Below are 15,130 nucleotides of genomic sequence, written 5' to 3' on the forward strand. Positions count from 1 at the left end.
TCCAAAATGTATTGCAGCAAAAAACCACCCCAGAGGTATTTTAAAATGCATTTTGCTCCCCATTCTCAAACCCTTCCGTACAAACAAGTATCTAACGGGAAATAATTGCCTTTCTTTTGATAGATATTATTAAACCGAGTTAGAGGGAAATTGATTTCTCCTTGTCCAAAAGTGCCGCCTTAGCATAATAAAGCCTCCCCACCGCCGTGCTTTATTGGGGGGAAAAAAATAGAATGCACTGGAGAAAATTGTTTGCTTTTCATTTCATTGATCATGTAAAATGGTGCCTTCTGGTAATGCCAATTTTACAGGTTTGTTATTCAAAAATTGAGTTAGTCCGTAAGAGGTATTGCATGCCTAAGGCCTATCAGGGGGCTTGCTGAAGGATGGTTTTCGGGTTGGGAGGCGCGTGTGGGTGGTACGGTGGGCAGAGGGTGGCCTCTCCTCTCCAAATCTTGGGTTGGAAGAGTCAGCCCCCGCTCCTCTTGCCTTCTGCTTGCCCGCAGAGCGAAGACGAGCACTTGAACCACTTCTGCGGCTTGCTGGGCGTGGAGCAGGGCCAGATGCAGCACTGGCTTTGCCACCGCAAGCTGGTCACCACGGCTGAGACCTACGTGAAGAGCATGTCCATGCAGCAGGTGGTCAACGCCAGGAACGCCCTGGCCAAGCACATCTACGCCCAGCTCTTCGGCTGGATCGTGCAGCACATCAACAAGGCCCTGCACACCACCGTCAAGCAGCACTCCTTCATCGGCGTGCTCGACATCTATGGGTAGGCCTGCTTTCCGCTTCCGAGGCCCCAAAACGAGCACTCTTTGATGTATTTCACCCTTCTGGCAGAGCATCCTCGACCTTGGCTTGCAGGAGGGGATAAGAATAATAGAAAGGGGTGGAAAAAAGCACAGTCGTGAAGTGCAGTTGGCAGTTTCACCTGTTTCTGCTTTAGATTGTGCAACCCTGACCCCAAAAGTGGGTGTTCAGACCTCCTTCAGCACTGGCTTTCAGGATTTCTCTCCTGCACCATTCAATGATGTTCAAGCCTAAAGAAGAGCTGGGCTGAAGGGTGAAGATGTGGGGACAGACAGGCTCCTGTGCTGGGGTCGCTGTGGGGAGACGGGGACTTTCCAGTTGTGGGGTGCACAAGGAAAGAGGCCTCCTGGGTTTATTCCCTCTTCAACCTTGTCCCCTTTCTGTCCCTTTGGGGAGCAATGAAAAGGGAGCAGTGGGGCAGTAGTGACCCACTGTGATCCCTTAACATACTGAGATGCTTGGTTACCCCTATTTTGGAGGTGGGGTGGGATGGACAAGCTGTAGCCACTCCAGGATCTGCTCCCTGACCCGTTGCCGTGCTTTCTCAACCCCACATCACCTAATTGCAGACTCCTCGTACAGTCTGTCAAACCCAGGTAAACCTGAAATTCCCAATGAAATCCTGCCCAAGGGGTTCTGGGCCAGCTACAGAAAGCTTCTGTGGCTGCAATACCAGTTGAGTTACTGGAATTCCTCTGCATGAAATACCACGTAGGGTTTCTACGGTTGCTGGCTTTTGGGATGGGGAGTTCAACCTTAAAAAAAAAAAAAAAAAAAAAGGTCCTTAAAAAAAAAACAACCCTGCTCCTTTCTCCCTTTTTTTGCACTTCATTTCTCCAAGGGCTGATGCATTTTATGGACGTTACACCTGGCAATGACTGTTTGATAATTGCTTCGTGGGGATAGCAGGTCTTGGCCCTGGAAAGTACTAGCCACCGTTTATTTTTTGAGGGCAAAAAGGGCTTAATTCAGTGCTTTTAAGACTTCTTTTTTTCTGGCTCTTACAGCACCTATTACCTGAGCAATTACTTCGCAGCACATTAATCACTGCAGCAGCTTATTCATTTAGCACGGAGAGCTTTGCCACTTTTTCCCTTAGGTTAATCCTTACAGGCATTTTTCAAAGACCTCCCCTCTCTCTCCTCCCCACTGCGCCTTAGAAATAACATAATTCCCCGTGGTAGCTGAAAAATGCCCTTTTATAACAGCAAGCCCAGCTCCCCCAAGCTGCCCTGTGAAGAACGTGTTGGAGCTGGAGCTGGAAGCTCCAGTTCTGCCTTCGAGGGGTCTTTTGCTCACATGTATCCAGTGTTTGTGCTACCAGGGCTGCAACGCTGAGGCTATAATTATGAATTTAATATCTCCTGTGCTCCATTGAATTACACGGAAAATAATGTGTTGGCTCCCTTAAAATAGCAGCTACTCCGTCGCTTATGCAGGAAATATATTTGGACTTGATATTTAATATTATTTTTCCCAAGAGATGCTGTTAGATTTCTTACCTCCTTCAGCACTGCTGCCTGATGGGCAAGAGGCTATGATTGTACCAAATATCTGATACACCCTTAAACCTCTTGAATCCCTTGAGTTGTGGCGATATTTTGGGGAACGAGGACTAAAATGTAGATCTGGGATGCGAGCGACGTGAAGAGACGGGTGGCTAACCGGCCTTCCCTGTCACACAGATGATGCTGTTGCAGAGTAAAGTAGATTTTTAGATGAAGCAGTGCTTCCTGCTGATTTATTCATTGCTTTGCAGGTTTGAAACTTTTGAAGTGAATAGCTTCGAACAGTTCTGTATCAACTACGCCAACGAGAAGCTCCAGCAGCAGTTCAACTCGGTAAGGTCGGCTTGGAAATTTTCCAAAGAACTTAGCAGAAAATTCATCAAGGCACGGCTGGCTTCCACTTAATGGCATTTATCTGCAGCCTGACAAGAATTCATGGCCAGCATGCGTGCGGTCCCTGTGATACCATCTCCTGGGCAATGATTATTCTAAGGAATTGCACTAAATATTCAGATCAAGTCGAAAACGATGCTTGGTTGGTTTATAAGATGGATACTGGTAGCAGACTTGTAAGTGGCTTTTGCAGAGCTCCACTGGTTTTTGAACAGATAGAAAGTTTGTGCTTTTCCCCCTTATTCATTTTTTTATTTTTGCATAGTTTCAGTCCTCACCTGTGCTAAACTTTTTTGGTCTTGTGCTGAGTCTGGATTTCCAGTGGAAACCTTCCCATGAAGTGTCTCTTAAACCACTGCAACTAAAACTCTGAGACTCTAGGACTGGACACACTTCCCATTTTTCTCGTGACACAAAACCCCCTGAGATTCTTCTGTTTTATTAGATACAAGCACCTACCTGCACTGAAAATAAATCCATTAAGGGGTCGTCATCTGCTTTTGCTGTAAGCAGGGAAAAAAATTACTGCTATTTTCAGGCTATGAGGCAAAACTTGTTAAGTTTGAGCAGCTATGGGGGTAGTTTGGCACTTTGGACCTGTATCATATGCACAGACACGAACATTTTTTGAGATATCTAATGCATCAGATCACTGCTCCTAAAAATGAGAAGTAAATTAGGGATTGTATTTGCACTATTCATATCTTTCTTAGTATGTCCAATGATCACTTCTGAAGCTTATAAATTCAAACTCACAGATGATATGTTTGAAGAGATTTTAAAAAGCTATCTTTGAAGAAAAAATGCATTTGATTTTTTTTTTTTTTAAATGTGCTTAGAGTATCTCAGAAATAGCCACAGACAAATTATCTGCTTGTGCAGAGGTCTGAGATATATAAGCCAGGCAAAGATTTGATTTTTTTTTTTTTTTTTTTAAATAATCTGCAGTGGAAATGTTCCTGAGACGGTCAGATACCGATGCTGATATCTCCTCTAGGACGATGGGTACATTTTGGGAAACTCTGCTCACGCATCAGGGCACAAGTGCTCAGCCCTGGCTTGGTCCCAGCTTGTGAATCTGCTGCAGGTCACTGGTTTCATCAGTGGAGCACCAGGAGAGAGGGATTTTGAGAAGCCCAACATTTGTATTTCAATGCCATACCCATATATGGCTTCCACCTGAGTGTACTGAGAGTTTCAGTAGTTTTCAACTGAAAAAAGTGCTTTTTTCTTCCCGCCTCATGGTTTCCTAGCATAATACTTAGGTTTTCCTTGCCAGAAGCTGGTTTCTATGAATTGTTGAAGCACTGAAGGAAAGCTTTGCTCAGATGGGGACAAATGGGCAAAGGGGGAAGGGGCTGGGGTCACAGTCACTAACTCTGTGGTTTGTCCAACCTCAGCACGTGTTCAAGCTGGAACAAGAGGAGTACATGAAGGAGGGAATCCCTTGGACTCTCATCGACTTCTACGATAACCAGCCCTGCATAGACCTCATAGAGGCAAAGCTTGGGATCTTGGACCTACTGGATGAAGAGTGCAAGGTAGAGAGGACAAATCCTCTTTATTTTTATAAGATGTTATTAAAGAAGGGCTTTACCTATGGTATTTTACAAAGTGTGAACGTGTTCAAGCGTTCATGGCTTGGGTAGGCTGTTGGCATTTGCTTTGCTTTAGCACCATTTGGTTAACCTGGGTGCCTGATCTCACCATGTGATGCCAGGGCTCATGCTCCTGGCCCAGGGACAGCCCTTGCTTGCAACTCTTTATTCCCTCAGTGTTGTTCAGGAGCTGGAGTTCCTCCTTGCCTCGACGTTTGTCTTGTCCCAAGGGAAAATCGAGTTTTCTCGTGACAGCTATTTGGGTAAAGGCAATGGTATTTAGACTTCAGACTCTGGAATTTGTGTTTCTGTGGCCCTTGGTGCATGGGCAAAGTGCACCTGGGAGGGTCTTCTGTTTGGTTAACCACGTGTCCTTGAGGGACATCAGCCACTTAACAGCGACTTGCTGAAGGCGACGATGTGTCTGTTTTGCAGAAGACGGAAAATGCTTGTCCTCTGTGCTCCTTTGGGGTAGAAAAATGGGACCTGGGATGACCTGTAGGAGTCCTGCTGCATAGGCTTCTTCTTCAGCTCTCTGAAGTTGCTTGTGGTGTTGCAGCAATTTCTATGCAACGGCAGTAACACGGGCAACTTTGCTGTAAAATCTGCCTATCACTTCTTTCACATGTGCCTTTTTGACCAAAAACATGTGAAACACATCATCCACACCCCCCCCCCTTCCTCACTCCCAAGATCAAACTCCAATTATCTTGGTATTTACCTGTCACCGGGTTATGCTGCAATTAGTCACAGGCACTTATTACGGGCCCTCTAATCGGCTCTTTTATAATAACCCTCAACCCTTCTCCAGCTTTATAAAAATTTCAACAAGCTGTCAACCAAAAGCACTGGTTTCTAGATGGAAACCTTCACCCCCACAGCACCACTTCACCTTTCCGTGGGCTCGCCGTGCCGTCGCGAAGGAGCCCGGCAGCTTCTGCCGCAGCCCTGCAGAGAGACGGGGGCAGCGCTACAATTAGGATAATTGCAAGTCACCTCGTTAAGCACGTACAGCAGCCTGTAAATGTACTCCGGGACCGAAATGGCATCGAGGGGGGTCCTGGTAACATAATGAAGCATTAGCGCAAAAGGCGGAGGGTTTGTCGCTAGAGTTCTTGCTTTGCTGTATGGATTTTTGGGTATTTATTTTTAATGGGAGGTTAGAAAGGGGGTGGCTGGCTCTGTGCTGAAGAAGTTCAGCTAACGAAGGTCCTAGACCTTTGATGGGTAATGAGAGACTTGTCACCATCTGGAGAAGGGACCCAGGAACAATAGAAATGGTAATCAGCAAGAAAAGAGAAGGCTCTCGAATCATAATTGGAGTTATAGGGACTCAACTTATCTCATGAAAGGAAATGATAAAACCCTCTGGCTCTGTAAAAACAGAGGGCTTTAAGCTATGTAGTGTGTACTTTTTTTTTTTTTTTTAGACAACTTTGTGGTCTTATGAGTTGGAAGTTGTCGTAGAGTTATTGGTGTTGGAGGTGGCATCTGGAGATCATTTGGTCCAACCTCTAGTTATCACAGAATCACCTAGGTTGGAAGAGACCTCCAAGATCACTGACTCCAACCTCTGACCTACCACTAAACCATATCACCGAGCTCTACATCTAAACGTCTTTTAAAGACCTCCAGGGATGGTGACTCCACCGCTTCCCTGGGCAGCCCATCCCAATGCCTCACAACCCTTTTGGTAAAGAAGTTCTTCCTAATATCCAATCTAAACCTCCCCTGGAAGTTATGTCCATGGTCTGCCCAGGAAGCCTTATTTCTCCATGAAATTGTGACCCTTTTTCCTCTGTTAAGCGACTTTGGAGTCCTCAAAGAGTCTTGTGCCAATTTTATGCACTGGAGAGTCACTTGCCTGGACCTGGTGCTTTTAGGAGCTCTTGGTTTTGCTTTTTTTCAGTTAGGAAGGCATGTAGAAGACTTGCTCTGGATATCTGGGACAGCTTTAGTGCCTGGTTGTCCTCGCTGTGCTGACTTTGGAGAGGACAGCGGACTCCCCAGGAAGGCTTTGAAGGCTTTGAGGTTGGAGGGATCATGTGAAGAGTGACTTCAGTGCCCTGGAGAGGAGGAGCTGTGTCCAGACTGATTTTCAAGAGACTTAACTTATCCTTGGAGGAAATAGAAAATTCTCTAAGAAATGCAGCAGGGTCTCTGCATCAAAGCTGGATGAAGTTTATTGGTTTTCAAGCTAAGAAAAGCAAGAAACCCCTTGCTGTGAGTGCTATCCATCCTCCACACGCTTCCCAAGCATCATTCAAGTGCTGTTTGGAGTTGCCGTGGGTAGCCAGGTTTCTCTGGAAGGTGTCCCCCTACTTTCTTGCTTTTATCTATCCTGTTGGGATGGGAATGGAAAAAAATCACGGATAAAAATTCCGCATGACCCCATTTAAAGGGGTTTGATCAGGAGCAGGCTGGTTGGGAAGGTTGACGTGTCAATCCCGATGTCTGCATCCTGGTATTTATGATGAATCTCGGTGAAATTCTTTCTGCTGAGCTGTGGTGTGACCCTGAGGCTGCTAGAGGAGGACGTGTCTAACCAAAGCTGTGAGCTCCTGCATGTTCTCAAACTCCCTTGTAGCTCCCTTTTTGTGTTTTGTGGCACGTTGCCATCGCATTATGCTGTTGACGTCCCAAATGCGTCTTCTAATTCTGCTCAAAAGATGATCTTTAACCTTCCCCGTGTCCTTCTGTCGAGTGTTAGAAGCATGAGGGCTGCTTCTAATGGACCAGCTATCAGCCCTGCTTGTCTCTCCGCGCTGCTGTGAACTCGGGGATCTGAGCAAATGCGTTTTCCTTGTCTTGCCTCGTTAGGTTCTTGAACATCAGAAACCAGCACGTCGCCTTTCCCCACCAGGCGGTTTGATCCGGGGGGGGATTTCTGCTCCACGAGCAGATACACGTGGCTCCGGAGCACGGAGGGAGGCTCTTTCCAGGATTTAACATATGTAGAAGGGATAAAAACAAAAATTTAAAGAATTTGTGTTTTAAGAGTGGGATTTGAATATTGTTTTAATGGACCTCCAGTGCTTATCTGGTCCTCCTGATGGAGGTGGTAGTGGTGGGAATCTCACCTTGCAGTCAAAGCAGCTCCAAACACCTCCTCAGCTGCCTCGTGGTCAGGGTAGGTTCTTAACCATGGGATGCCTCTGAAAATAAGGGGTCAGGTTCGAGCCTAGGCACTGCCCCTGGCTTCAATGGCTAGGTTTGGGGTGGGTTGCACCAGCTCCTGGCAGCTCGGAGGATGGTGTATGAGGACAGGAGGTGATGTTGGCCAGGATTCGGCCCCTATCAGGTGCTTCTCAGGCAGCTAAAAATACCCAGGCTGCACAACGGTGAGCAGGGAGTGGCGTGGAAGCGGTGAAACCCTCTTTCCAGGAGGCAGGAGGGAAGCTTTTGAAGTTCGTCTCTGAGATAAGCAGGTTTCTCAGCAGAGTGGCTGGCCTGGAAGAGAGCTGGAGCAAGGTAAATCTGCTTTTCACAGAGCCCGGCAGCTCAGGTGGCTGCGATATTCCCGCACTGCACCCGTGGCTCGGTCCCAGAGAGCCTAATAAATACTCCAGAGAGGGTGTTTGCATCAATTATAATGCAAATAAATATGTTAAAGATAAAGAAATAAAAAATCTGCATTTATATAGCTGCGTAGTTTAAATATGCACATCAACCTTGCATCACTAAAACGCGCATAATTGCATAAATAAATGCTTTTGAATATTTATATGTGATCTATACATAACAATTGGCTACGTTTACAACTGGAAAGTATGAAAATAGTTCTGGGATCCCATTTCTCGCCGATGGAGTGGGCAGGAACAGCTTGTTCCTGGGTCCCCTTCTGGCAGGTTTGGGCTTCAGAGAAGCATAAGGAAATATTCATCATCTGCCTCCAGTTGTCCTTCTTGCTTGCCGCTCCTATTTCCTTGGTCATTTTTCTTACAAAGGTCCATATAAAGATCTGATGGATGATCAGAGCTTTTCCTGACTCTGCGCAATTGTTTTGTGTTTTATCAGCTTTGTCCTATCCAATTTTAAACATTGCCTGACTCTTCTCTTCCAACAGCTTTTTCTAACATGAATAATGTGGTGGGACCTTTTTTTTTTATTAAAAATACGTGTGAGTGCTGCTCTTGCAGCGATGTGGGGGGCAGGAGGGATGGGATGAAGCCCCCCCGTAGATTTTGGGTCAAAGATTTTGGTCTTTCCATCCCCGTTCAGGTTCCCAAAGGCACTGACCAGAACTGGGCGCAGAAGCTGTACGACCGGCACGGGGGCAGCCAGCACTTCCAGAAGCCCCGCATGTCCAACATCTCCTTCATCGTCCTGCACTTCGCAGATAAGGTAACCGCTGGTGCTGGGGTGCAGGATGTGAAGGGCACGCCTGGAAAGAAGAAAATTACAGAAGCAGCGAGATGCTTTTTTTTTTTTTTTTTTTTGGTGAGAGGGATGCCCAGTTGCTGGTAACCTCGCCGCTGATCCGGATCAGCTTGGAGGACTTCAACCTCTGAGCTTTCTCACTAAGCATTTGTCTCCAGGAGGGGAAAATCCCCTTTCTCAACGCTGCAGTGAAATGAGTTCCTGTTAGGGCAGCTTCGCTGCAATTATATTGGCAGGGGGAGTTATTTTTGAAGAGCAGGAGCTGGGAGCAGAGGGGAAAGGTGGTGGGGAGGAGTGCAAGAGGTGCCCATGTGGCAGGTCCCACCCTTTGGAGGAGAAGACGCTCCTCGTGCATCTCCAAATCCTGGGGGCTGAAGCTTTAGGGTCTCATCCATGGGCTCCAGCTATATTGAAAACCAGGCATGTTAAATCACTCAAAGAAGAATCCTGGCAGCTGGGAGTTATCCAAACACACCCGTGTCTGAAAGGGAAATGAAAAAGCAGCCTGGGGACGTGCCAGAGGAGCCACGCGATGTGCAGGTGCCGCAATCCCTTGCAGGAGCTTCTCTGTCACCTGGGATGCGAGGGGCACTTTTCATGACGAAGGCTCCTATTTTCCTTTCCTTAGACACGTGATTTTGCACACATACACTTCAAAACCAATATTTCTTTGCAGGTGTCGCCTGTCAGCTTTGTGATAAGTTATTTCGGCTGACTTAAAATGTTATTTTTTTAAAAAGGAAACAAAAGTTTCCCTCTTCCTTCTCAAAACCCTTTGTGTTCCCCCAACCCTCTGCAAGCCGAAAACCAAGAGACCTACGGGAAACGCAGCTAGGAGATCTTTTCGGGTTCATTGATTGACTTGCAAGGAGCCTTTTAAACGAAACGTCCTGTTGAGGGACTGATAATCCTTGCATTTCTACCGCCGGCTTGAGTGGAAGCGCAGCTGCATCCAGAGCAATTTGATGATTTAAAGCAGTCTGTGTTTGTGCAGAGGATTTTGTTGTCATTCAGATCCATTTTCTTTAATAAAAAGCAACCTTCAGGTTCTGTCCGTTCCCCTGCCCTCGGGTTTTTCAGGTGGGCTGTGGGCAGAGCGCCTTGCAGCTGCGCTGTCGGGTTTTGGGTGGGCAGAGTGCGACCTCTGGGCTTTTTTTTTTTTTTTTTCCCTTTGTCCCATGCTAGGTGGAGTACCAGTGCGAGGGATTTCTGGAGAAAAACAGGGACACGGTGTACGAGGAGCAGATCAACATCCTGAAAGCCAGTCAGGTAAGTGCAGCCCGTCGGGGCAGCGGTCTTGGCTGAAGCTTTTGGTGCTGCTGCTTTTCCCAATCAGTAATATTACCAGCTTTACACGTATCGATGACCACGCTCGCTGTCCCTCCTGCACTAGAAGAGTTTTTTAGGAGCATTTCAAGCAGGAGTTGGTTCTCGTCGGGATAAGAGAAATGGGAAATGAGAATGGGAAATTGAGAGTTGTCAGCGGCTTGCCCTGGCTCTCAGTGATGAATTCATACAAGGATAGCAAGACGTGCATTTTTCTCATCCACGGGGGCAGATGCAAGTCTTTTAAAGCTGAAACTGGGCTTTAACGATACCCAAATCAAAAGCTTTGATTTTTTTCCTCAGGAAGCTTACAGCTTTCCCAGGGTAAAAGCTGTGCGTTATTAGGGCTTCCTAGAAACTCCAGGTAACCTGCGGGAATAATTAATGCTGTGTGATAAATCATTTAGCCAGTGCTGAGCTTGCTGTGGTGTCTGATGGGGGTTTGACTGATTTTTTTTTTTCCCCCCTGCATTTATCTTTGCATTCCCACTAAGGTGATGAGCAGGCAAGGGGGAGCGCAGTCACTTGCGCTTGTCAAGGACTTCAACACCTCCCTGCCAGCAAGCGCATCGCTGATGAGGAGCTCCCACCAAGGTGGAATTGCATCCCGCTAATTAGGAACGCAATTAGCGCAGTCAACAAGAGGGCAGAAAGGACTTTTGATACAGCAGCTAATTGGTTTCGCTGGCGCTGGTCAGCCAGAGCAGTTGAGAGCTGATGTCCTTCGAATTAGGGAAAATGATGTGAATACTGATCGAAAGCATGTGGGCGTGCTGTTAGGAGATATTTCAGTCCTCTGTGATTACGAATGGGCACCAGCACTTTTGACTCTGCCCGTTGGGAAGGAAGGATCTGTCCCTTTCGCTTTGGATCGATGTCTTTTTCCCTAGGGATGATGCTCACAGCTGTGCACAGAGGAGGTATTTTGAATCTTGGAATACAAGAATTGCTTTCACTTGATTGCTTTTTCCTTCCCTTTCTGCTTTAAGATGGGTAAAACCCATCAAACAACGCATCTCGGGTGGGTTCGTTCAGCAAAGAGCAGTGCCCCGGGTGCTCAGTCCTTGTCTTGCCTTTCAGTACCAGATGGTAGCAGACTTGTTCCAAGACGAGAAGGATGCTGCGTCCGCCACCTCCTTGGGGAAGGGGACGTCCAAAATCAACGTCCGTTCGGCCAGGCCAGTGATCAAAGCTGCCAATAAGGAGCACAAGAAGACGGTGGGGCACCAGGTAACGCGAGCGGGCCGGTCGAGTGAGGAGACTTTCCTGTGACCCATATTGTAGGATGGACCCATTTGGCTGCCGTATTTTGTACACTTTCTAGCAGTTTCTTGGAAGAGCAGACTTGAAACATCTTGACTAGAAGGAGCTGAGACACTGCTTAAAGGCACTGGACTTGTATCACAGTGCTCATAAATTAAGAATAGGGAGGTTCTGCTTTGAGAAAAAGCTTCTGCGGTGCCTTCATCCCTCCTAAAAGTGTGTTGTTTTTTTTTTTGTTTTTCAGTTCCGCAACTCGCTGCACTTGCTCATGGAGACCCTGAACGCCACCACCCCGCACTACGTGCGCTGCATCAAGCCGAATGACGAGAAGCTCCCGTTCAAGTGAGTGGCCTTTCGGATGGGCAAACGTGCCCAGTTATGTAGCAACGAGAGTGTTTTGGGCTCTCTTTTCCTAAAGAGATCGCCCTTCGTAATTTGGTTCCGTAACTGGAAGGTCCCAGCGGTTTGTTGGGATCTCTCCTCTTGGATTTCATCAAGTGTTGGGTGTTCCTCCTGCCCCTGAAATGGAGGCTAAAACAGACCCTAGGAATTCATTTTTACGCTCTGTAGATACTGGGTATGCTGCAGCACATCCTCACTTTGCAATCATAGGGTCTTCGACGCAATTTCATCTTCAAATTGCTTTGATTTAAATAGTTATAGGAGCAAACACCGGGAAGCAGCAGAGAAAGAAATAAAAATGCGGGGACGAGCGGTGTGCTTGCAAACTGGTTTGTAAAGTGAGCAAAAACGTCTCGGTGCTTCCAAAATAAACGTGGCCAAAGCAAAAAAACATGACTTGCATCAACTTCAGGCAGATTTCCAGGTGAGGGAATAGCTGAAGCAGAAAGCTGCTCTTGATCTTTCTCTGCAGTTCAGAGGCGCATTGCAAGCCGTGAATGCTGCGAGCAACTGGCTGGTAGCCCCGCTTGACCTCTTAGATAATGGATTTGTACCCGATTTTGTTCCCTGTAAGTGCAGCAAAGCCTGGCCGTTGGTACGCGGGGACCTCATATATCTCCTTGTAAAGGCGCTGCCGTAAACTGCAGGTGCTGACATTTCAGAAAGCAGGGTTATAGCTAAGTCATAATCAGGAAGGCATTTCCCTCCAGCTGATGCAATGCAGCCTGAAGGCTCCCGGTGAGCACGGAGCCACCTCGGAGTGCAGGCAGGCCCCAGGAAGCTTCCCCAGCTTGGCTCCTCTCCCCCTGCAAACAGCAAAAGCAGCAGGATTAATGGTTAGAAGATGCTAAGGAACTGGTTCATGTTTAACAGACTCGTTAGATGATGAGTTAACAGGTCTGGAGAGCACTACCTTAGCTGTCAGGGATTCCAATTTTACTCCAGTTACTTTCTTTAGGTGAGGTAAGGAAATATTTTCCAAGCTTGAAAGAGGCACTGCAAGGAGAACTGGCTTAACCTTTCCAGGGGGTGTTTCAAAGACTCAATTTCCTTACTCAGCTGAACTTTCAGCCCATCCTTCTTCATTTTTTTTTGCCTTTAACTTCCCAATTCGTTTTTTTCACCTGATGCTCAAGATCATATCGTTAGTATCCCTTTGTAAATGCACAAGCTCCTGGTGGTCAAGGTGCAATAAATTGTCTGAATGAACGTAGTTGTGCTTCTAGCACCTTCAGGTTAGCAAGCACCGGGAGGATAATGCTGTTTGTGTCCGAGCAGTGTGTCAGGGTTGTCAAAGCTCAGGATTTTGGGAATGAAGGGCAAGCCAAAATACAGACAGGAGTTGTTCAGGAGGAGCATGCAGGGGACTGTCTGCAGCCAGCGTCATTGCAGAAGCCAAGATGTGCTGGAAATGGTGGAGGATGTTCTGGGTCATCCCTTCCCCATTTATGAGCCAGAACACAGTAGTGCAGGTATCTTATCCTTGGGGCTTTTCTTCAAGGCAGAGCTCTTCTCCTCACCCATCCTGGATTGCTTTATTGACTCTTGCTTCTTGACTCTTCATTGCTCTCGCTGCCACCAGCTTGAGGAATCCGCATCCTTCGTGTGACTGGAATAAAACCATTTGTTCGGACGGAAAACTCACGCCTGGAAAAATCTGGCAAATACTGGGATGGCTGTGAAGGATTCTGCATTTCATAGGCACTTGTGCTGAAAAATACACGGTGCCAGGAAGAATTAGAGAAATGAAGCATCAGCGTTGCTGCACTGAGCTAGCACTGAAGCTATCTTGTAGCTCGCAGAGTACTTGATGTTATATGTTCATTATTCACTGCAAAAATGGAGACCTTCTTATCTGACTAAAGCACAACTTTTTTCAGCTCATGGGAGCTTTCATTTTTTTTTTTTTTCTAAAATGAGATAATTGAGCCTGGAGAAAAGAATGCATTTAACAGCAGCCAGGTTTGTGGTGGAAGGACAGGAGGCAGTGGCCACAAATTGAAATAAGAGGTTGAGATTGGAGGTTCAGACAAAAAAAAAATTGCTTGTGCAACCTCTGTCCTTAGAAGTGTTCAGTCCTTGCCTGGATAAATCCTGAAGCAACCCCGTTTCTGATCCTCACCCTCCTTCTGGAGACCCAGTGCAGCTCTGAGGGCCGAAATATCTTGAATTTTCAGGTGACCCCTACCAAAGCCCCGAGTCTAGAACATAAAAATCACTCTTCTTGGAAAACTTAACGGTCTCCAAACCCATGGGACCTGTTACCTACTTGTTTTTCATTTGGAATTTAATATATCCGATTTATTTTAGAGTTGAATTGGCTTTCTTTCGGGAAATATCTTGTCCTTAGTGCAAAAGCTATCCACAGATGCATGGTTTTCTTCAGCTCCTACACCGAGGACGAGAGCAGAGCTTTCTTCCACAAATTGGAAACTAATTCATGTCCTCTAAAGAGTTAGTGTCAAGCTGATTGAAGTAATAGTAAGTTTTTTCTCCTGGCATAATGCACCAATGGGTTGTAAAGGACTGAATTTCCTAATGTGCACCGTGTGCTCAAAATTTGACGTACTGCAAAGTATTTTCTCTATTTTTTCTGTATTTCAACATTTACGTTTTTGTGATTGATGGCGTGGGTTGCCTTCTCACCGTGCTCATCTCCGTCCTTCGTATCGTTGCAGGTTTGACCCAAAGAGAGCAGTGCAGCAGCTGAGAGCTTGCGGCGTGCTGGAGACCATCCGCATCAGCGCCGCTGGCTTCCCCTCCAGGTACCGTGCTGGGATTTCGACGTGGTGCTGGGCTGTTGGAGTGCTTTGCTCAGCGAATTTATCCAGGGAAAGGGAGCAGAAAACGTCTGCAGGAATATTTATATTTTTCTCTGGCTTCAGATATCTGCTACCATAGTCATTTCATCCAGAAAAAAAAAAGAAGTGAAAAATAAAATTGATTAGACTTGCAGAGAAAGAAAATAAGGGTTGACAATTATTATTGCAGGGTTTCACACAGCACGTCCAAAGTATATCGGGCTCGAAAGCCTTGCATCTTCAAAAAGAAAGGTTACGGGAAGTGTGGCTCTTGCTGGTTGTGATGTGAAATTCGAGAGAGGTTTTTAGGGCCTAATAAATCAGAAAAACATAAACTGTAAATAATGCCTGAAAGCGGCAAGGGCGAATAATTCTAAAAATGCATCAGTAGCATTTTAGTGCCGAGCAGCTTTGTGTTAATGTCAGCAGAGCCATCAGCCCTTTTTGTGTGGAATAAAAGAGTTATAAATACGCCTGGCAAGGAGCTGAGCGTGATGGTGAGTGCCACCAGAATTTCCACCCCCAGATTTAGGAAGGAGCATGACGATTGCCTCCCATCTCCCGCAGTGTCACAGCAATGGGGATCGTCTCTTGAGCCCTGAAACCCTCCAGGTGTTTGTGGAAGTTGCTGTTAATTTATATGATCCTA

General features: G+C 46.6%; 1 protein-coding gene across 2 annotated transcripts in view; it reads left to right on the plus strand.

The window, feature by feature from the left end:
- Window positions 1-15,130, plus strand: part of LOC309889438 (unconventional myosin-Vb-like) — a 73,295-nt gene that overhangs the window by 19,564 nt on the left and 38,601 nt on the right. For both annotated transcript variants that reach the window (XM_082782285.1, XM_082782284.1), the window contains exons 10-17: window positions 507-772; window positions 2,570-2,651; window positions 4,112-4,252; window positions 8,531-8,653; window positions 9,875-9,958; window positions 11,096-11,245; window positions 11,523-11,620; window positions 14,359-14,445. In XM_082782285.1, coding sequence (XP_082638411.1) covers window positions 507-772; window positions 2,570-2,651; window positions 4,112-4,252; window positions 8,531-8,653; window positions 9,875-9,958; window positions 11,096-11,245; window positions 11,523-11,620; window positions 14,359-14,445 — 1,031 coding nt within the window. The remainder of the gene's footprint in view (window positions 1-506; window positions 773-2,569; window positions 2,652-4,111; window positions 4,253-8,530; window positions 8,654-9,874; window positions 9,959-11,095; window positions 11,246-11,522; window positions 11,621-14,358; window positions 14,446-15,130) is intronic.

This window comes from Aythya marila (genome assembly GCF_965140915.1).
Source record: "Aythya marila genome assembly, chromosome: W".
NCBI lineage: Eukaryota > Metazoa > Chordata > Aves > Anseriformes > Anatidae > Aythya > Aythya marila.